Here is a 22,033-nt window from a genome sequence, read left to right on the forward strand (position 1 = left end):
TCAGAGAAATATACAGATGAATGGAAAAGAAAATTGAGTATCTGTTAGATGGCATTCAGCTTGGTTTTAGGGAAAAGTAAAGGCACTAGATAGGCAGCTCTGATAGTGTCACTGACAATAGAAGTAAGACTTCAGAAAATCAAGACGACTTCATTGAATTTTTTGATGCAGAAAAAGCATGTGACAATTTGAAGTGGTGCAACATGTTTGAATCCTCAGGAAAAAGGTAAATTCTATAGGGAGTGCTCTGACTAAAAGGGGCCTAAAGTGGGGATGTGGTGTTTCTCTTCTACTATTCAATGTATATATCAAAGAAGCAATGAAGGAAATAAAAGGAAAGCTCATGAGCAGGATTAAAATTCGGGGTAATAGATTATCTATGATAAGATTCACTGATGACTTTGCTGATCTCTGTGAAAGTGAAGAAGCAATACAGAACTTGGTGAATGCATCACACATTGGCTTTAATATGAGGAAGAAATATCTGAGAATGTATGTTTTAAGCACAGTACTGTATGAAAGTGAAGTATGGAAATGGAAAAACTGAAAAAGAATAGAATAAAGTTTTTGATATGTAGTGTTACATAATGTTGCTGAAAAGAAAGAGGATTGATATGTATTACTAAATGGCTAGGGCAGCCACCAGCCGGCCTGTGTGGCCGAGCGGTTCTAGGCACTACAGTCTGGAACCACGCGACCGCTACGGTCGCAGGTTCGAATCCTGCCTCGGGCATGGATGTGTGTGATGTCCTTAGGTCAGTAGGTTTAAGTAGTTCTAAGTTCTAGGGGACTGATGACCTCAGAAGTTAAGTCCCATAGTGCTCAGAGCCATTTTTTTGACAGCCATCAAGCCTTAGTTGCAGGTTGCCTATCCAACAGCTCCCAAAAGCAACAACAATTTGATTCTCAGTATTTCATATAATTATTGGTGTAATTTTAAATGCTTCGATGGTCTACTCTTTAGGAGAAATAATCTTATGTTAAAAGTTTAAAACAAGTAAGTCAAGTATTAACGTTGCAAACTGCATATAAGTCTTAAAAAAGTCAACTTCATGGCATGCAAATAGTCCTTGAGGTGATTATGTAGGCTTTCCCGGCATAATAAGTCTTGAAAGTCTCTTCGGGTTTGCTGCCAGATCCTAAAATCAACGTGACTCGATATTCCGGTGATCCAACTGGTCGCCATCTTCAGGAAAATACTGCTTCTGCTGATGAGTCTCACTGAGAACTGACGCCAGGTTGCAAATCGACGTCCTATATAGGCCACCGTTCAGTACATGGGGCATGTGCCGCCCATCACGGTTTTTGCCTTCCAAAACAGGTAGGTGGCGCTGCCCTTAGTGAAACACAAAAATAGTTCTTGACTTTATTCATCCAGTATTTGTGAATGAGAGTACTTTGCAAATTCTAGCAAACTTTACACATAATTTCAAACCTCTTCAAAGCAAACTGATACCTCCCCTACCCTCAGAAAATAATGAAAAGAAAAAAGAAAATTATCACTTACTACTTTTTGCTGTTCATGCAGTAAAACTTCAGCATCGGGCATGACATTTTAATTTATTTTTTCTTTACTATTAATTCTATTGACAACACATTTTGTAGAAAGTATCCATATGTACCACTGAATATATCCACAAAAGTATATCATTGTATGACATACTGGTACAGTTGAAAAGATATGACACCATAAACATTGAGATGCTTAACATCAAATATTAAATGTATTAACATACTGGGAAAGTAACCAGAAATTTGAAGCTTTTTTGCATGGGAATTTGATTACTTAAAAAACAGGGTGTGTGTGTGTGTGTGTGTGTGTGTGTGTGTGTGTGTGTGTGTGTGTGTGTGTGTGTGTCGAGGTGAGGGAGGGCTTAGTTGTAAGAAAAGGAATGAGGTTCTTCATGGAACGAGTGGAGGAATGAATGTATGGAAAACACAAGCTATAAGATGCGGTTGGATTACACAGAATGTGTTATGACATCAAGGAACTGCTTTTATGATACTAGAAGTAAAAAAACTAGAGGAAGAGATTGGCACAGAACATGAAATCTTCATTGACCACATCAACCTGCCAGAAGGCTGACGACAAAAAGGAAGCTGTAACATTGAATCACAGAGCATTTTGATGAATATTGTCTAAAAAACTGCTTTTACTTGAATTCATAATTTCTTGATGCTTACCAAATGATCATGTGATGAAAGCCATATGACATGGTAAATGTACAGAACATGAGAGATGCATATCTTTCTGTGCTATGAAGAACACATAATCATTATGAATATTACGCCATTGAGCATTGACTTCTGCGACACATTGCCAGGAGTGTTTTTAGAGGAAGAGTATAAACCTGCCTTGAGAACTATCCTGAGACATAACTCTGTTAAGAGACCTGTAATCATGACAATAACTGGTTCATAGTGCCTCTTGCATCACTCTCATTTTTCATCAACTGCCAGGCTTCAAAAGTGACGCTGGAACATGACTTAAAACTGGATTTGATTCATGTTACAATGTGCACATTCTTACAATATATAGAATTCAGTTCTGTAGTAGGAGGCATGTATCTCCACAGCTATTGATCCAAGAAGAACACCACAGAGTGTAAATTCTTCACCTTCTAGAAGAACAGACCTAAACCTATATCTAACTAGATTAAAGAGCCAACTACACTTCATAGCAGATGTTATTTCTTTCTTTGTTTCTCTACTGATCCATCATACCAAAGATAGAAAAAAAATGCAATGTGAAAGTTTTGTATGCTAAGGCACACTGCAAGTATTTTTAAAACATGTTAAAAATTACCACTATCATCGCCCACAAGGCAGCTGAAGAAACGTACACCCTTAGCAGAGCAGGAACAGCGCATACATAACACGATTGGCCTAGCTTTGGCTAGGTGGTGCCTCCATAACCAGATTATTCAACATAATTGAATTTGCAACATACTCATTATCTAGTTCCATGTGGACCTTGAAGGCAAGCTTAGATCAGTAAGTACAAAGGCATTTAAGCAGTCATTCTTCCCGCACTTAATATGTGAACAGAACAGAATGAAAATGTAAAATGTAGTACAATGGGAAGCACTCTTGGCCACGCACTTCACAGTAATTGCAGTGTATGGGTGTTGATGTATAAGTAAAGAACAATAGCTACCAGTTTCTTTTGAGGTATCGATGCTCTAACTATTAACAGTGAAGATAAAACTGAATTATATTTTCTTCACATATGTCTGCTAACGGAATCTGACTTCATGCTGGGTCCTGAGTTTCACAGTAATGTAGATCCAATTAACCTTCCAAATCTTCAAATATGAAATAGGAAGAACTCAGTGTACATCTCATTCTCCCGGTGACATACATGTGATTGTGTCATTTGCTGGGTAATTCCTACATCTGTATCACATCCACACTCTATAAAGCACTATGAGGTGCATGGCAAATCATAGGCATCTGCAGAAGTAGGGGGTTGTGGTGGGAGGGACGGTGAGGGGGCAGCATTTGCCCTCTCATCTGGTATCTGGAGTACAGAATTGTTATTCACTGCAGAATTCTTATACACTTTTAGAACTGAGGGGATACCCATCTCTTCTTTGGAATATAATTCGTGCTTTGTGTCACCAAACAAATTTAGTTCTTGTGGTATGACACATCTCAAACCTGAACAACTTATTTGTATAAAAAAAAATTTAGAGTTTTGGCCCCCCCCCCCCCCTGCCCCCAGACATATTTTTGCAGATGCCCCCATGGCAGAGGGCATTTTCCCACCGTATCAGTTATAAGGGCTTCTTGCTGTTCCATTCGTGTATGGAGCATGGGACGAATGACTGTTTAAATGCCTCTGTATGTGCTGTAATTAATCTAATCTTGCCCTCATATCCCTATGCCAGTCACACATAGAGGGTTGTAGTATATCCCTAGATTCATCATTTAAAACTGGTTCTTGAAACCTTATAAGCAGTCTTTTCTTGGAAGAGTTCGTGTCTATCTTCAAGTGTTTGCCAGTTCAGTTTCTTCAGCATCATTGTGACCATCTCCCATGGGTGAAGCAAACCTTTGACCATTCATGCTGCCCTTCTCTGTATACATCCAATGTCACCTGTTAAAACCTATTTGGTATGGGTCCCGTCAACCCCCCCCCCCCCCCCCCCCCTCCTCTGCCCATCCCACCCCAAATTTAAGCAGTATTCTAGGATGGGCCACACATGTGACTTGCAAACTATCTACTTTGTAGACTGATTGCATTTACCTAATATTCTAGCAATGAACGAAAATCTGCCACTTGCTTTACTTACAATAGGGTCTATGTAATTGTTCCATTTCATATCCCCATAAGTGTTATGTTGAGGTATTTGCATGAGTTTACCAATTCCAACTGTGACTTGTTGATACTGTAGTCACACGATACATCATTTCATTTTGTAAGGAGCACAATTTTAAATTTCCGAACATTTAAAGCGAGTTGTCAATCTTTGCACAACTTTGTAATCACATCAAGATCCAACCAAATATTTGGCAGTTTTTTTTTCAGATGGTTCTTCATTACAGATAATTGCATCATCAATGAATAGTCTGAGGTTATTATTATATTGTCTGTGATGTCATTTATATAATATGAACAAAAATGGTTCCAATACAGTTCCCTGGGGCACACATGAAGTTACTTTTACATCTGCTGATGACAATATGAACAGAAATGGTTCCAGTACAGTTCCCTGGGGGCACACATGAAGTTACTTTCGCATCTGCTGAAGACTTTCCATCCAAGATAACATGTTGTGTCCTCCCTTGCAAGAAATCCTCAATCTTTTCATAAAATTCTCTTTGTAGCTGATACAATCATACTCTTGATAATAAGAATAGATGCCATGCAGAGTCAAAAACATTTCAGACATTACAAAATACTGCATCTACCTGACTGCCTTGATCTGTGGTGTGTGAGAGTAGTGTGAGCTGAATTTCACATGACTGTTGATTTCAGAATCCATGCTGGTTGGCATGGAGGATGTCATTCTATCTAAGATATCTTCTTTAAAATGATGTTCACTTTTTTATAGTACTGGAAATTGTGGTTTGAGCAATGATAACTGAACCAATAAGAATTCGGAACATCAATACCTTTTTAGTACAATGAAACCATGTAGAGATACTTTTAGTGATGAGGAGAAGACTGTCTATTTTTAGTTAAGCAGTGTAGGGGAAGAAACACCTAAATATATTCACTATGCAAATCCAGTTATGTTTTTCAATCAGAATGCAAATTGCAAAAATAAAAGAAAGAATTACACAAAGAAAGTAATCTGTGCTTAAATGAAATTCAGAAAAATATGCAAGAGAAATGATTCGAAAGATTTAGAACTGCACTTGGAGGACAATGTACTGTTGTCAATGGAGATGTACAAGACTGGCTATTTAAACTGCATGTGAAATGGACATTTGTGATTACCAAGCTTCTTTGTGCTCATTAAGTAGATTCAAGAAATCATATAGAACAGGAAACTGAGAAGTTACAAAGTTAACTTTAAGTAAATGAGTACATGAGATTCCTTTAATCTTTAACTCTGTAGAGAAATTTGCAGCTGACATGAAGATGAAACTTGCTGTTTTACCTGCAACTGCTGACCTGTCAGCCCGAGGCTAATTAAAATCAAACATTTTTAAAAATAAAATTGATAATGTTATAATTGATGTATCAAAACCTGGAAAAATGGGAAATAATAGTTCTCAACATCTTACCAGCTGCAGGAAATAATTGATCGTTTTTATTGGACTTTTGGTCTGCTCACAACAATCCCTCCATCTTTCAGGAGAATGACACAGACATTATTGATGCAATATGGAGTCTACCAAAACAATTGCCTTGATTAGGAAATTCTTGGGATTTTTGAAAAAAAATATTTTTTTTGCCTTGAGGAGGAGAGAGGGACAACTCACTCAAAACCCAAAATGATGATATTTGAGCGGCCCACCTGTAGTGAGGGCGAGAGAAGACAAAGATGAAAGTTGGAGGAGGGGAAGTGATCAGAAAGAGTAGGAGGTCAAAAATAGCACACTGATAACCACTATACCACCTTCAGTCCAGATATTATAATAAAGTGAGCAGCAAAGTCAGATTAAGAGGAAAAGAAATGAATAGTTCAATTAAGAACAAGGGAAAAACAGTGAATGGAAAGGGGGGGGGGGGGGGGAGGATGGAGACAAAACATGGCCTATGTATTCTGTTGTCTCTGACGAAGGGCTCCTCAGAAAACTTAACAATGTGTGTGTCTCTCTTGTTTATGTGGCTATCAGCCTCTCAGGCCATAAACCATATAATGAGTTGTTGCATTAGCTCCCAGTAGTTATAAAATTACATTTCCCCTTTATCATAGTTAAAACAGAAAAAAAAACTTCAGCAGTTTACCTTCGATTTGGCCTCCCTTCCACAAACAGCATCATTCAATGAATTGTGGGTGAAGCCCAGTCAACAGGTACTTACATGCATTGAGTGAAAATAATAGTGGTATGTAATATACAAACCATATGAGTTAAGCCATTACTTGTAGTTTTTATGACATCATCTAACTATGTACTTCTTGTATTCTTAGCATTGAGAATAGCTAGCTTCTAGCTGAAATCTAGATGTGCACAATAAAATTTAAAAAGGATGACTGATTGCTGCAATCTATAATTTACAAGAAAAAAAATCTGCTGAAGGTGATTTATTTGCACTGTGCTTAGAGTAAAGTTGAGAATGTATCTTTCGCTCTGAATTAACCCCTCCCCATTGCCCATGGGCCATGCTATTGATGGGGTGGCTTAAATGCCTCAGTGACACAGGCAGCCACACTGTAGGTGCAACCAATATGGAGGAGTATCTGCTGAGAGGCCAGATAAAGATGTGGTTCCTGAAGAGGAGAAGCAGACTTTTGAGTAGTTGCAGGATCAACAGTCTGGATGACTGAGTGATCTGGCCATGTAACATCAACCAAAATGGCCTTGCTGTGCTTGTACAACAGTCAGCTAAAAGTAAAGGCTTGGTTAAATGATGATGGCATCCTCTTGGGTAAAATATTTTCAAGGTAAGATGGTCCCCTACTCAGGATAATGGCCTCATCAGGAGAAACAAAGCTGATGTCCTATGGATTGAAGTGTGAAATGTTAGATCTCTTAATTGGGCAGGTAGGTTAGAAAATTTTAAAAAAGATATGGATAGGCTGAAATTAGATATTGTTGTAACACACAACATAAAAACACATCATCACTTCTAGAACAAGTATAGCTTGTGATCACAAATATGAGGTTTAACAATGAGTACAATGTTCAGGGTGCCACATGGCTAGACAGTCACAAACAGTTTAATAACAAAGTGAATTACATGTGGAGCTATAGCAGTTAGGGTGAGTGCTAGGCGGTCATCACTCACTTATGCATGAGGCAGGTGGAACTGTATGTTCCTGTGCAATCATCATGTGCTGTTTCTCAGCCACCATGTCTTTAAGTAGCAGCCACTGTTGGAGATGCCAGTCAGTGCCCAGTGCCTAGATGATAGTCAGGTGGATTAACACAGATATAATGGGAATTGGTGAAGTCAGGTGCAAGGAGGAAGAGATCTTCTAGTCAGGTAAATACAGGGTTATAAACGAAAAATCAAACAGGGCTACTCCATGAATAGGTTTAATAATGAATAAGAAAGTAGGAATGTGGGTAACCTATTATGAACAGCATAGTAATACATTATCATAGTAAAGATAGATACTAAGCCCATACACATCACAGAAGAACAAGTTTATATGCCCACTAGCTCCCCAGATGATGAAGAGATTGAAGAAATGTATGATGAGGTTAAACAAATTATTCAGATAGTTACGGGATACAAAAATTTAACTGTGATGGGGGTCTGGAATTAAAGTAATAGGAAAAGGAAGACAAGGAAAAATAGTAGGTGAATGTGGACTGAGTGAAAAGAATGAAAGAGAAAGCCATCTCGTAGAATTTTGCACAGAGCATAATTTTATCATTGCTAACATTTGGTTTAAGAATCATGAAAGAAGGTTGTATATGTGGAAGAGACCTGGAGACGCTGGAAGCTTTAATATTGATTATATAATTGTGAGACAAAGATTTTGGAACTGGATTTTTAGACTGGAAGATATTTTCAGAGGCAGATGTGGACTCGACCACAATTTATTGGTTATGATCTGTAGACTAAAATTGTATACGTAGGAAATAAAGGTGAAAGGACCTGAATAACTTAAAAGAACAGGAGGTTGATTAGAGTTTCAGAGGGAGCATTAGGCAACATCTGACAAGAACAGAGGAAAGGCATACAGTAGAAGACAAATGCGTAGCCTTGAGAGAAGAAGAAGTGAAGGCAGCAGAGAATCAATTAGGTAAAATGACAAGACCTACTAGAAAGCCCTGGATATCACAGGAGATACTGAATTGGAATGATGAAAGGAGATAATATAAAAATGCAATAAATGAAGCAGGCAAAAGGAAATACAAACATTTAAAAAATGAGATTGGCAGGAAGTGCAAGTTCACTAGGCAAGAATGACTCAAGCATAAATGTAATGATTTAGAAGCATGTTTCACAAGGCAAAAGATAGATACCACCTACAGGAAAATTAAAAAGGTTTTTGCAGAAAATGGAAGCAGATGTATGAATATGAAGAGCTCATATGGGAAACCAGTACTAAGCAAAGAAGGAAGACCTCAAAGGTAGAAAGACTAAACATTATAGAGGGTCTATACAAGGGAGATAAACTTGAAGACAATGTTACAGAAAGGGAAGAGGTTGTAGATGAAGATGGGATAGGAGAAATGATACTATAAGAAAACTCTGAGAGAGCACTGAAAGACCCTGGAGTTGTCACCATATTGTAAAAACTGACTCTTCTAAAAGAGTCAGCCATGACAAAACTATACCATCAGTTGTGCAAGATGTTTGAAAGATACTTAATATGCTCAGACTTCAAGAAGAATGCAATAATTACAATTCCAAAGAAAGAAGGTGATGACATGTGTGAATATTACTGGACTATCAGTTTGATATGTCATGGTTGCAAAATACTAACATGAATTCTTTACAGAAGAGTGGAAAAACTGGTAGAAGCCAACCTCAGGGAAGATCAGTTTGTAATCCGAAGAAATATACAAACATATGAGGCAATACTAATCCTATACCTTCTCACAGAAGATAGGTTAAGGACAGTCAAATCTATGTTTATAGCATTTGTAGGCTTAGAGAAGGCTTTTGATAATATTAAACAGTGGAATGACGGGTTGGAATATTAACAATTATGAAAGGAGCTCTCCCTTCATCACCCAATGCCGCCCCGGATTGGAGCAACTGAACCATGTTTTACGTTAGGGTACTGATTATCTGTCGTCATGCCGAGAAAAGGAGGGATACTTTACCCATGGTCCCACCCCTCCTAAAACGGTGTTCCATCAGCCACCCAACCTCTACAACATCCTAATCCATCCCTATATCACAACCAACCCCTAGGTGCAAGACCTGCCCAATCCACCCACCTGGCACTTCCTATTCCAGTCCTGTCTCAGGCTTGTCCTGTCCCATTACAGTCCAGGTCACTTGTGAAGACAGCCATGTTATATACCAGGCTACTGCAATCATTGCACAGCTTTTTATAGTGGTATAATTACCACTCTGCTGTTCACCAAGATGAATGTCCCATGCCAAACTCTGGCCAAGGGCAAAGTGGACTAACCTGTGGCACAACATGCAGCTGGCAGGTGAGCAGATCATACTCAGTTTTAATGGCTGTTTCACAACCCAGACCATCTGGATCCTCCCCTTCACCACCAGCTTTTCTGACTTGCACAGATGGGAGTTATTCTTACAACACATTCCCCGCTCCTGACATTATCCCAGCCTGAACAGCCTCAACCAATGATAACCTACTGTCTCCAGACCCTCCACCCAACAGTTTCTGCCCCCTCTGTCCTACAACTTCCACCAAATTCGCATCCTCTCGCTCTCATTGCACTCACTCTCTGGCAGTGCACACACCAGTCTTCTCTCCTCTCTGCTCTGCTCCTCTCCTCCTTTTCCACTATCCCACCCCCTTTCCCACAGCCTCATGACACTGCCGAAGTCTTGTCCTGTCACATTCTACAGTAGTCCCTACATGCTCTGCCACAAAATGCTCTTCTTCCCCCGCCCTCCCCACATCCATCTGTACTCTGCCATCACACCTCCATTCCCACCATGCTCTCAATTGCTGCTTTTGTTGAGTGTAACAGTGGCAGTCCAGCTAAAGCCACCAGATATACCAATCCTGTGTGCCTGGGATGTACCTGTTTGTGGGAAAGTGGGTGTGCTTTCATTTCTTTTTGGAGGAAGACCTTTGCCAAAAGCTTAGTGTGTAGCAGTCTTTTCTTTATGTCCATCTGCAACTGAGGGTGTTGTCTTTCTGGTGAGTAGCAATCTATCTTTTTCATAAATTTTGATAACATTGACTGGAATACAATCATTGAAATTCTGAGGCTAGAATTGGTAAAATACAGGGGCAAAAGGCTATTTCAACTTTTACAGAAACCAGACGGTGGTTATAAGGGTAGAAGGGTGTGAAAGGGTAGCACTCATTGAGAAGGAGATGACACAGAGCTGTAGCCTATCCCCAGTGTTATACAACCTGCACATTGAACAAACAGTAAAGGAAACCAAAGAAAAATTTGGAGTGTGAATTAAAGTTCAGGGAGAAGAAAATAAAAACTTTCAAGTTTGCCAGTGACATTGCAATTCTGTCAGAGACAACAAAGGACTTGGATGAGTAGTTGAGTGGAATGGACAGTGTCTTGAAAGGAGGATAGAATCCGAATATCAACAAAAGCATAATAAGAATAATGGAATGTAGTCATATTAAATCAGGCAATGTTAATAGAATTAGATTACTTTTTCTATTTGGACAGCAAAATAACTGATGATGGCAGTTGTAGGGAGGATAGAGAATGTAGACTGGCTATGGCAAAAAAAAAAGGGTTTCTGAAGAAGAGAAATTTGTTAACATCAAATATAGATTTAAGCGTTAGGAAGTTTTCTTCTGAAGGTGTTTGTCTGGACTGGAATGTATCCATTTATGGAAGTGAAACATGAACAATAAACAGAAATAGAAGATTTTGAATTGTTGTGCTACAGATGAATGCTGAAGATTAGATGGTAGAGCATGTAATTGATGAGGTGGTACTGAATAGAACTGGAGAGAAAAGAAAACTGTGGCACAGCTTGACTAAAAGAAGGGATCTCTTTATAGGACATATTCTGAGACATCGAGGTGCACCAAATCAGTATTGGAGGGGAGTACACGTGTTAAAAAATGTTGTTGGTGACAAATAAATGAATAAAGCAAGCAAATTAAGAAGGATGTAGGTTGCAGTAGTTATTTGGAGATGAAGAGGGTTGTACGAGATAGAGATGCTTTTAGAGCTGCGTCAAACCTGTCTTTGGACTGAATACAACAACAACAATAAATAAAACATGTCTGATAATGTCAGTAACATTTAAAGAGTAGGCCATAAAGTGTACCAATGTAGTTCAGTTGATAAGAACATTTCTCATGAAAGGTGGGACTCCAGAGTTCATTCCACATCTGGCTGGCAAACAATTTTAATTTGAAACCTCCTGGCAGATTAAAACTGTGTGCTGGGCCGAGACTCGAACTCGGGACCTTTGCCTTCGGGGGCAAGTGCTCTACCAACTGAGCTACCCAACCACGACTCACACCCCATTGCAGGGGAGCTTCTGTAAAGTTTGGAAGGTAGGAGACAAGGTACTGGCAGAAGGAAGGCTGTGAGGACGGGGCGTGAGTCGTGGTTGGGTAGCTCAGTTGGTAGAGCGCTTTCCCGCGAAAGACAAAGGTCCCGCGTTCGAGTCTCGGTCTGGCACACAGTTTTAATCTGCCAGGAAGTTTCATATCAGTGCACACTCCGCTGCAGAGTGAAAATCTCATTCTGGAATCTTAATTTCTCAGAAAATTTTCTTACAGCATATATTCTGTTCTAAGTGAAAGATTCATTCTGATAACAACTCATATGCTGTGACTGGACTATTCTTCATACTATTCCTTTCCTAATTTATAATGACAAGCTACACATTAAAAATGTTTCATTTGAGTGACTTCGTGTATCATAACCAGAAGTTGTACCACTGCAGAGGATTTTTTTCAAGTAAAAGTGATGATTCAGACCGACAAAATCAAACCAAATACCTCACAAGCATAATATAGTTCATACAGTTCATACTTGGTAGAAAAATACCATGACCTGTCACAGTTGATGTACCCATGTAAATGAGTTTTCATACATTAGGTACTGGGTTCATTTACCCATGGATGATAAGTTTAGCATACAAATCTTCCTCTTTAACACAATGACTGCCACATGCACTATGATGGATGTTCCACTGCCAGGCCAGGCACATGGAATTGATGTGCAACTTATCTGTGGCTACTGCTGGGCACATGGAATCAAGTCTGCAGTTCCGCAATAGTTGGCAGTGGCCAGACAGCAGTAAATGTGTTAATGCTTGCTGTCAGATTTCCATGCTTGTGACATGTACCAAATGTCATTTATCTTTATAGGAGTGTCCATGTGTCCATTTTGCTGTCTGATTTCTTCCCATTATGTGATCATGTTACTTATATAATTCTTTTTAGCATAATTTAGTCTGAGGAATGATTGTTGAAGTAGATAAAGGAAATAAGTTCAATTCTCATTTGTTGCTGAGGAATACTGACTTAAAATCACATCCGTGCTGACTGACATGCCACCTACCTCACTGTTAATCACAGTAGTGGCTTTCCTGTGAGTCATTTATATCCTTGTTTTAGGTACTAGGAGTTACTGAACTTAGGAACCCCTATCACGTACATATTGTTTGTAATTAAAATTCTGGAATTTGCAGCAACAATCCTTGCATTTAATCAGGCATATCTGTGTCACAACTTTCTCATGTAGCAAAACATAAAGAGCAATAAATTGTGATAACCTGTGATGAGAAAAATCTGGAATGAGTCTTTAAACCTATTAATGAGTGACAGACCATTTTACTGGTCAATCATGGTGTGGTTTTTATGCAGTTCTACATTACATTTCATCCTGATTCCAAGCTGAGTCCTTATTTCAACCTCAAGCCCACAATGCACAGACAACCCCAGAGTGGAAAAAAAAGAACAGAAGTGAAATTTTGTTCTTCTGTGCCAAAAGATGTTATTCATTTAAAATATAGCACGTAAAACTTTGAGTCAAACTAGGACTCATATCCAATCATCTGTGTTTGTCAGCTAGTATTATTCTGACTGATAGCTTCATTCTCACATGCCAACCTGTTTATGGGCCACCGAGGGGAATAGTTTCCTGCCGCACAAGATCCAACACTGCTTATCTACTCATAGTTCTGGGCCCTAGACCAAGACATGCTATATCCTCAGTCCTTAATTGCCTTCATTCCTTTTCTCGCATCCCTTCACTTGGCCCACTTTATGTATCACTTTCCTGGATGTTGTCATCCATCTCTTAACAATCTCCATTCATACAAAAGGCATCCCTCCCCACTAAAAAGTCTCTCCCATAGAGTCTAACTTCCCACAGTCCTGAAAATCATACAACTACTATTCAACTACAACCTTGAATGAAGTAATATCCACCTCATCTCTCTCAAAATGGAATTTTTCTGTCTACACAATCAACTGAACATCGTAGACCATCCTTATGTTATTCCTCCAACCAATTCCTTGTGACATTCAGCATACCCTGTGCAAGACCATGATGCAAGACCTGTCCTGTCTATTTCTGTCACACACGTATTCTACCCATCTGACAGGCAGTCACCTGTGAAAGTTTTCTGTAACTTCTGCAAAACTTTTTATACGCGCATAATGAGCAATCAGCTATCCAGGTGAATGAATGACAGTTGACAACAAACATTTATTTTATACACTGTGTTTAGTCATCTGTGATTTTCCATCCCCTGTAGCATGGAAACTATCAGCCCTAGAGAAAAAATTAATAGCATTTTTGTTTTTGTATGAGATTTAATGTAGTTTAATTTTGTAATGGGAAATATTTTCATTAGAAGCCACAGTTTTTAAGTTATTCAAGAACATAAAACAGTGATCCTTAAATGCCACCCAACCCAATGCTCACACCCCACCATTCACAATTTTTAGCGCATTGTTCACGGCAGTCCCCTACCCAGTACAAAAATTTGCAACTATTCCCCTGATCAGTCTTCTTTGGTCTTCATTAACAGAGCTAATAAGCAACATCTTTTGCCTGCAACAAGATAACCTGACTCATATAGCAGTCCTATCCTATTTCATTGTTGCCTATCCATCCCATAGGCCTCAACCTACCTTCCCTTCATCTCTCCACTTATTTCCCCACTCCTTGTTCCTCTCCTTTACTCTAACTGACACATTCCCTTGTCCCAGTCAAGCAGTGGGATCGGAGCAACATTTCTGTATGTGAGTGTGTATTGTTTTGTTTTGTTTGTTAATTCTGAGAAAAGACATCGCACAAAAGCTTAGTTACAAGTTCAGTTTTGTTTATGTACCTATCTACTGCTAAATCTGTCAAATATATGGTGAGTGTAACTATGTTAAAAATAAATTATATATTTTACTGTTGAATATACACCACTGAAAATTAATTCCAGGAGGACTAGAGATGGATGCAAAGCAAGTAAATGTGATTGCACTGCTCATCAGTGGTCTCATCTTATGTGCAAGTGCTATGCCTCAAGGAGGAGCTGATGCCACTACTGAAGGCCCACCAATGCCTGTGAGTAAAATTCACTGCAAATAAATTCCTTATAGTCTCAGAACCAAATTCAACACTCAAGAGGGGAGAAGAAAATTAAATGAAACTTCATGGGTTGAAAGGGTATGTGATGTTATTGCAGTGATTACAAAACTGAGTCATATTTACAAAGAACTTTGCACCACGGGTGCACTTATTAGTATGAAGTTGCAACCTCTCTGGCCTTGATGCAGGCACTGATTCAATTGTGAAAGGTGTCATAAAGCTGTTGTCCCCGCTTTGAGGCAAGTGGCCCACAACTGTTGTAACTTATCCTTGATATCTTAAATACTGACTGTGGAGCAGAGTTGATGTCTGGCTGGTCCCACACATGTTCTGCTGGGATCAGACCGGGGACGTTGCTGGCCACAGAAGTACCTCAACATCACACAGACAGTTCATAGAGACACGAGTGGATGGCTATTGTTCTGTTGAAATATGGTACCACAATACTGTCAAGTCACAGATAACACATGAGGATCCAGGATGTCCATGACATACATTTGTGATCTAAGGTCTCACCAAATGGGTCCCCACACTATGACACCAGTGGTAACGCTACTGTGCATAGTAGGTAAGGGACCTTTACCAGTTTGCCACCATCTTCGCTAATGACTGTCATCCAGGGAAGTGCAGAACCATGATTCATTGCTGAACACAATGCAACACCATTCATCAGCAGTGCAAGCTTACAAATCATGGCATCACTCCAAAGACAGTCATTTGTGTTGTGGTGTTGGTGGCAGCCTAGGGTAAGGTAATTCCCTAGTCTGTCTGCCGGCAGTCTCTGGCACTGATGGTGCAGGATGACACAGAATGAGACCCCTTTCAAACTCAGTCAGATGCTGGTAATATCTTCATTCTGAAGACTACCACAAAAACAGTTTATCTCTTTTCTTTTTTTTAAAAAAAAAATAAATAAGAAAAAAAAAGCTAACACTTGGTTCAAGAATCATTAAAGAAGGTTGTATACATGGAAGAAGCCTGGAGGTACTGACAGGTTTCGGATAGATTATATAATGGTAAGACAGAGACTTAGGAACCAGGTTTTAAATTGTAAGACATTTCCAGGGGCAGATGTGGACTCTGACCACAATCTATTGGTTATGAACTGTAGATTAAAACTGAAGAAACTGTAAAAAGGTGGGAATTTAAGGAGATGGGACCTGGATATACTGACTAAACCAGAGGTTGTACAGAGTTTCAGGGAGAGTGCAAGGGAACAAATGGCAGGAATCGGGGAAAGAAATGCAGTAGAAGAAGAATGGGTAGCTTTGAGGGATGAAGTAGTGAAGGCAGCAGAGGATCAAGTAGGTAAAAAGACGAGGGCTAGTAGAAATCCTTGGGTAACAGAAGAAATATTGAATTTAATTGATGAAAGGAGAAAATATAAAAATGCAGTAAATGAAGCAGGCAAAATGGAATACAAACGTCTCAAAAATGAGATCAACAGGAAGTGCAAAATGCTAAGCAGCGATGGTTAGAGGACAAATGTAAGGATGTAGAGGCTTATCTCACTAGGGGTAAGATAGATGCTGCCTACAGGAACATTAAAGAGACCTTTGGAGATAAGAGAACCACATGTATGAACATCAAGAGCTCAGATGGAAACCCAGTTCTAAGCAAAGAAGGGAAAGGAGAAAGGTGGAAGGAGTATATAGAGGGTCCATACAAGGGCAATGTACTTGAGGACAATATTATGGAAATGGAAGAGGATGTAGATGAAGATGAAATGGGAGATATGATACTGTGTGAAGAGCTTGACAGAGCACTGAAAGACCTGAGTCGAAACAAGGCCCCAGGAGTACACAACATTCCATTAGAACTACTGACAGCCTCGGGAGAGCCAGTCCTGACAAAACTCTACCATCTGGTGAGCAAGATGTATGAGACAGGTGAAATACCCTCAGACTTCAAGAAGAATATAATAATTCCAATCCCAAAGAAAGCAGGTGTTGACAGATGTGAAAATTACCGAACTATCAGTTTAATAAATCATGGCTGCAAAATACTAACACGAATTATTTACAGACGAATGGAAAAACTAGTAGGAGCCGACCCTGTGGAAGATCAGTTTGGATTCCGTAGAAATATTGGACCACATGAGGCAATGCTGACCCTACAGCTTATCTTAGAAGCTAGATTAAGGAAAGGCAAACCTACGTTTCTAGCATTTGTAGACTTAGAGAAAGCTTTTGACAATGTTGACTGGAATACTCTCTTTCAAATTCTGAAGGTGGCAGGGGTAAAATATAGGGAGTGAAAGGCTATTTACAATTTGTATAGAAACCAAATGGCAGTTATAAGAGTTGAGGGGCATGAAAGGGAAGCAGTGGTTGGGAAGGGAGTGAGACAGGGTTGTAGCCTATCCCCGATGTTATTCTATCTGTATATTGAGCAAGCAATAAAGGAAACAAAAGAAAGTTCGGAGTAGATATTAAAATCCATGGAGAAGAAATAAAAAATTTGAGGTTCGTCGATGACATTGTAATTCTGTCAGAGACAGCAAAGGACTTGGAAGAGCAGTTAAAAGGAATGGACAGTGTCTTGAAAGGAGGGTATAAGATGAACATCAACAAAAGCAAAACGAGAATAATGGAATGTAGTCGAATTAAGCCGGGTGATGCTGAGGGAATTAGATTGGGAAATGAGACACTTAAAGTAGCAAAGGAGTTTTGCTATTTTGGGAGCAAAATAACTGACGATGGTCGAAGTAGAGAGGATATAAAATGTAGACTGGCAATGGCAAGGAAAGCGTTTCTGAAGAAGAGAAATTTGTTAACATCGAGTATAGGTTTAAATGTCAGGAAGTCGTTTCTGAAAGTATTTGTATGGAGTGTAGCCATGTATGGAAGTGAAACATGGATGATAAACAGTTTGGACAAGAAGAGAATAGAAGCTTTTGAAATGTGGTGCTACAGAAGAATGCTGAAGATTAGATGGGTAGATCACATAACTAATGAGGAGGGTAAAAATCATAGAGGGAGACCAAGAGATGAATACGCCAAGCAGATTCAGAAGGATGTAGGTTGCAGTAGGTACTGGGAGATGAAGAATCTTGCGCAGGATAGAGTAGCACGGAGAGCTGTGTCAAACCAGTCTCAGGACTGAAGACCACAACAACAAATCTTTTTTATCAAAAATTCAAAGCTAAAATGATAACCTGCTAGAGAACATAAAGACACTTACTTTGGCTCAGAAAAATGATGCCCAATATAGAAGAACACACATTTCCAGTAAACTGCAACCACCACAAAACATTCAGCTACCAATAAAGTAAAATTTAAGAAAAGCTTGAACAATTTATTGACTCTTAACTGCTTTGGTATCTTAGCACAAAAACCCATACATATACATTCTGTGACTTTGTAAATTAAAATTATCTTCATCTTTTTTTACTTTTCCTGCGTCTGTTAGATCTTCATAATTATGGTTCTGTGGAGTGAACATCAGATTTAAGTGTATTAATTATTATTGCAACATATATTCTGTATTATATTTTTCTGACATGTTCCACAGCCAAGAGCATATGCTCAGTATGGGTCTATGGTATGATTGCTATATCTAATTTAATCTAGAGGCTGACTCAAAGGTTGTGCTCTACCTGACTACATTATTTTGAGTACACCTGACTGTATAGAAATGACTAGGTGATTGGTTGGAAACCACTGTAATTTTCCTCCACAAACTGGAAGGGTCTCAGGAAGCTGGTAATTATAGGCCAGTCAAATAAACGTTTATTGCCAGTGAGATGACAGCGTGATTCTGTGATGATGTTACAAACCTTGAGGGTTGATGGAGAAGGGTAAAGATATCAGTTTGGGGTGAGGACCCTGATTTGGAAACAACTGAGTCAGAAGTTATCAGCAAATCTTTCTGATACCTCTGAAAGTGGAATATATGTATTGGTAGCATTGTTGCTAAAACTGTAGAGTAGGCAACTTTCAGAGGTGGCAGCATAAACCAAAATAAGAAAAAAAATATCCAATAAACAAGGGCTTTAAATGTATACATTAAAAGCTGTGGAACACATATCTTCCATTGAACAATTGTCCACAGCTCTTAAGGTAGGCATTTTAGAACCCATGTTTATTGTACATTTTTTCTTGTTTTGGGCCATACTAACACCTCTGTATGTTGTCTACCCTACAGTTTTAGCAACAACAGTACTGGTGCATGTATCCCACTGCCAGAACTACCAGGAAAATATTTGCTTATAACTTTTGACTCTGTCACTTCAGGACCAAGGTCCCTTACCCCAAATTGATACATTTACTCTTTTCCACCATTCTCAAAAATTATAACACCATCAAAGAATCACACTGTAGATTTATACTGTAAATAGTGGTTAACATTAGTTTCAGGAAGGTCTTCTAGGAGTATGATTTGAATGGTTTGTTCAGGACATAGACTTATTAGAAGAGATGGGTCAACTATCTGCATTGCTTTGGAACTATCATAATCATTTCACACAGTTCAACATTAACTCTCAATTGAAAAATGACTAACTTTAGTGAAAACAAGTGGAGGAAGAGGTTCTCTAATTTTTCACTGCTGCAGTGAGAGGGAGACAAGCTCAAAAAGAGGTGACACTAATATTTGTCTGTCCACAGGTCCATTTTTTCTGTTATGAATAAATGGCTATTGACCTTCCACACAAGATAAGTACCCACACAGACAGCTAGAGCAGCTGTGTGCATATCATTACAAAAGCCTCTGTTTGTGGATTATCAAATACAAATTGTTACCCTACTTTGTGGGCCTGGACTTTGACTTAGAGCTCCACATAATAGTACATTGCTATTTATGATGACTCTGGCTCTGTTAACTGGTACTGACTGGAGTAGAAGTTACTTGCAGTTTTAATGTGTGCCCTGTAGTGCAGTTTTGGCTATTTATTGTACTTCAGTCTTTATTTCCTTAACAGTGACCTACCAAGGCTGTGTCAGACTACAAAACAAAAGTTGTGATGAAGAGCTCAAACACTTTTGCATTAATAGTGCACCATGGACACGATTTCACTTAATTGTGCCAGAAGTAGCTGATGTTGCACAACAGCAACACCAACAGAAAATTCAAAGACATTTTAAGATACTATAGGAACTGCTAGTAGAATGAGTTGCTAAAATGCACAGCAGCACAGGAGAATCTTCCCCCAACAGCTCAAACACCAGTGATATGTACAACAGCATTATTAACACCTATGTTGCTGGCATATGATGATTCAGAGGAAATTTGGAATGGGTAACTTCAATTATTTCTGTTATTTTGCAAGGCTAGTAACATTTCTGATACTCATATTCAATCTCCTTTGCAATTATCTTCCAATGGGCACCATGGTCTAGGTGTAGTACCTTTGATCAGTAATCAGAATGTCTTGAACCTGGGTTCAGTAACAACCACTGCTTACATTTTGAATAAAAATCATCAGTGGTGGCTGAAGATTTTTGACATAAGGAATCACTCTTTTTTTCCAACAGCCTTCTCAAAGAAGATGTAGGAGCAGGCAGAGATTCATGATGTCTCATTTCTCTTGGGTAGAAAACTGCCTGTTACCATCATCACAAACAGAAGATGAAGAGGTAGAGAAAATGTATGAGAATACTGAACATATATTTCAATATGTAATGGGAAATGAAAATTTAATAATCATAGGTCATTGGGACACTTAAGCAGGGGAAGGAGTAGAAGACAGATTTACAAGAAAACATGGTCTCAGCAGTAGGAATGAAAGAAGACTAGCAGAGATCTGCAATAAATTTCTGCTAGTGGTAACAAATACATTGTTCAAAAATCACAAGGAATAGGTATACTTGGAAAACACCTGGAGACATGGGAAGATTCCAGCTGAATTACATCATGGTCAAACAGAGATAATACAATCACAAATAAGATTGTAAGGCATACACAGGAGCAGATATGGGCTCAGACCATAAATTAGTAATGATAAAGAGAATACCAGATTTTAAGAGAATTGATGAGAAGAATCACAGTGTAAAGCAACGGCATACTGAACTACTGAGGAATGATGGGGTGCATTTTAATTTCCGTAATGTCATGTATACAGCAATAATGAATACCACAATAGCAGTTTAGTTGAAGAGAAATTGACATTTCTAAAAAGGGCAATTGCAGAAGTTGGGCAGACAGACAAATATAGATATAAGAAAGGTAACTGCAGCAAAACTGTGGGTAGCAGATGAAATACTTCAGTTGATCAACAAAAGAACAAAATAAAGTTCAGGAAAAGACAGGAAGTACAGGGGAGCCAAGGGAAAATGGCTGCAGGAAAAAGTGAAGAATTTGAAAAAGAGATGGTGATCAAATGGTCTGATTCAACACACAGAAATGTCAAAACCATCTTCAGTAAAATTCAAAGCAAAGAAACCAACGTTAAGAGTGCAAGGGGAACTCCACTGTTAAATGCAGAGGGGAGAGCAGATATGTGAAAAGAGTACATTGAAGTCTTTTACAAGAGGAAGAAACAGTCTAACAGTGTAATAGAAGAGGGAATGCAAGTAAATATGGAAGACATAAGGGAGCAAGTATTAGAGTCAGAGTTCAACAGAGCTTTGGAAGATTTGCAATCAAATAAGGTATAAGGCATAGCGAACATTCTTTAACAGTTTCTAATATCACTTTATGAAGTAGCAACCAATGACTATTCTAGATGGTTTGTAGACTCTACGAATCTGGAGACATATCACCAGTCTTTCACTAAAATAGTACCCATGCAGTCCTGAAGATGGCCAGTATAGATAATTGTGAGAACTACTACACCATCCACTATCACTGCTCAGGCATCTGAACTGTTGCCAAGAATAATAGAAGAACGGAGAGGAAAACTGAGTGTCTGCTAGATGATGATCAGTTTGGCTTTAGAAAAGTCACAAGAGAGGCAGTTCTGACCTTGCACTTGATAATGGAAACAAGACTGAATAAAATGAAGTACATGTTCATAGGATTTCTCTACCGGAGGGGGGGGGGGGGGGGGGGGAGGAGGGGCATTTGGAACAGAAAATGAAGCAAGACGTTTGAAATTCTCAGGAAAATAGGTATAAGCTATAGGGAAAGATGGGTAACACAATATGTACAAGAACCAAGAGGGGAAAGTTAGAATGAAGGACCTAGAATGAAGTGCTTGGATAAGACAGATTGGAAGACAGGGATGTAGTGTACTACCTGCCTACTCCCTAACAATGGAAAGTCCAGGCTGGAATATCAACAA

General features: G+C 39.0%; 1 protein-coding gene and 1 non-coding gene across 2 annotated transcripts in view; one reads left to right on the forward strand and one right to left on the reverse strand.

The window, feature by feature from the left end:
• Positions 1-22,033, forward strand: part of LOC126456940 (uncharacterized) — a 60,000-nt gene that overhangs the window by 29,467 nt on the left and 8,500 nt on the right. Inside the window, exon 2 of the mRNA XM_050092878.1 lies at positions 14,663-14,787. Coding sequence (XP_049948835.1) covers positions 14,674-14,787 — 114 coding nt within the window. The 5' untranslated portion in view covers positions 14,663-14,673. The remainder of the gene's footprint in view (positions 1-14,662; positions 14,788-22,033) is intronic.
• On the reverse strand, positions 11,647-11,720 carry Trnar-ccg (transfer RNA arginine (anticodon CCG)). Its single transcript has one exon. It is a non-coding gene; the product is annotated as a tRNA-Arg (tRNA).

Source organism: Schistocerca serialis, chromosome 1, assembly GCF_023864345.2.
Source record: "Schistocerca serialis cubense isolate TAMUIC-IGC-003099 chromosome 1, iqSchSeri2.2, whole genome shotgun sequence".
Lineage (NCBI taxonomy): Eukaryota > Metazoa > Arthropoda > Insecta > Orthoptera > Acrididae > Schistocerca > Schistocerca serialis.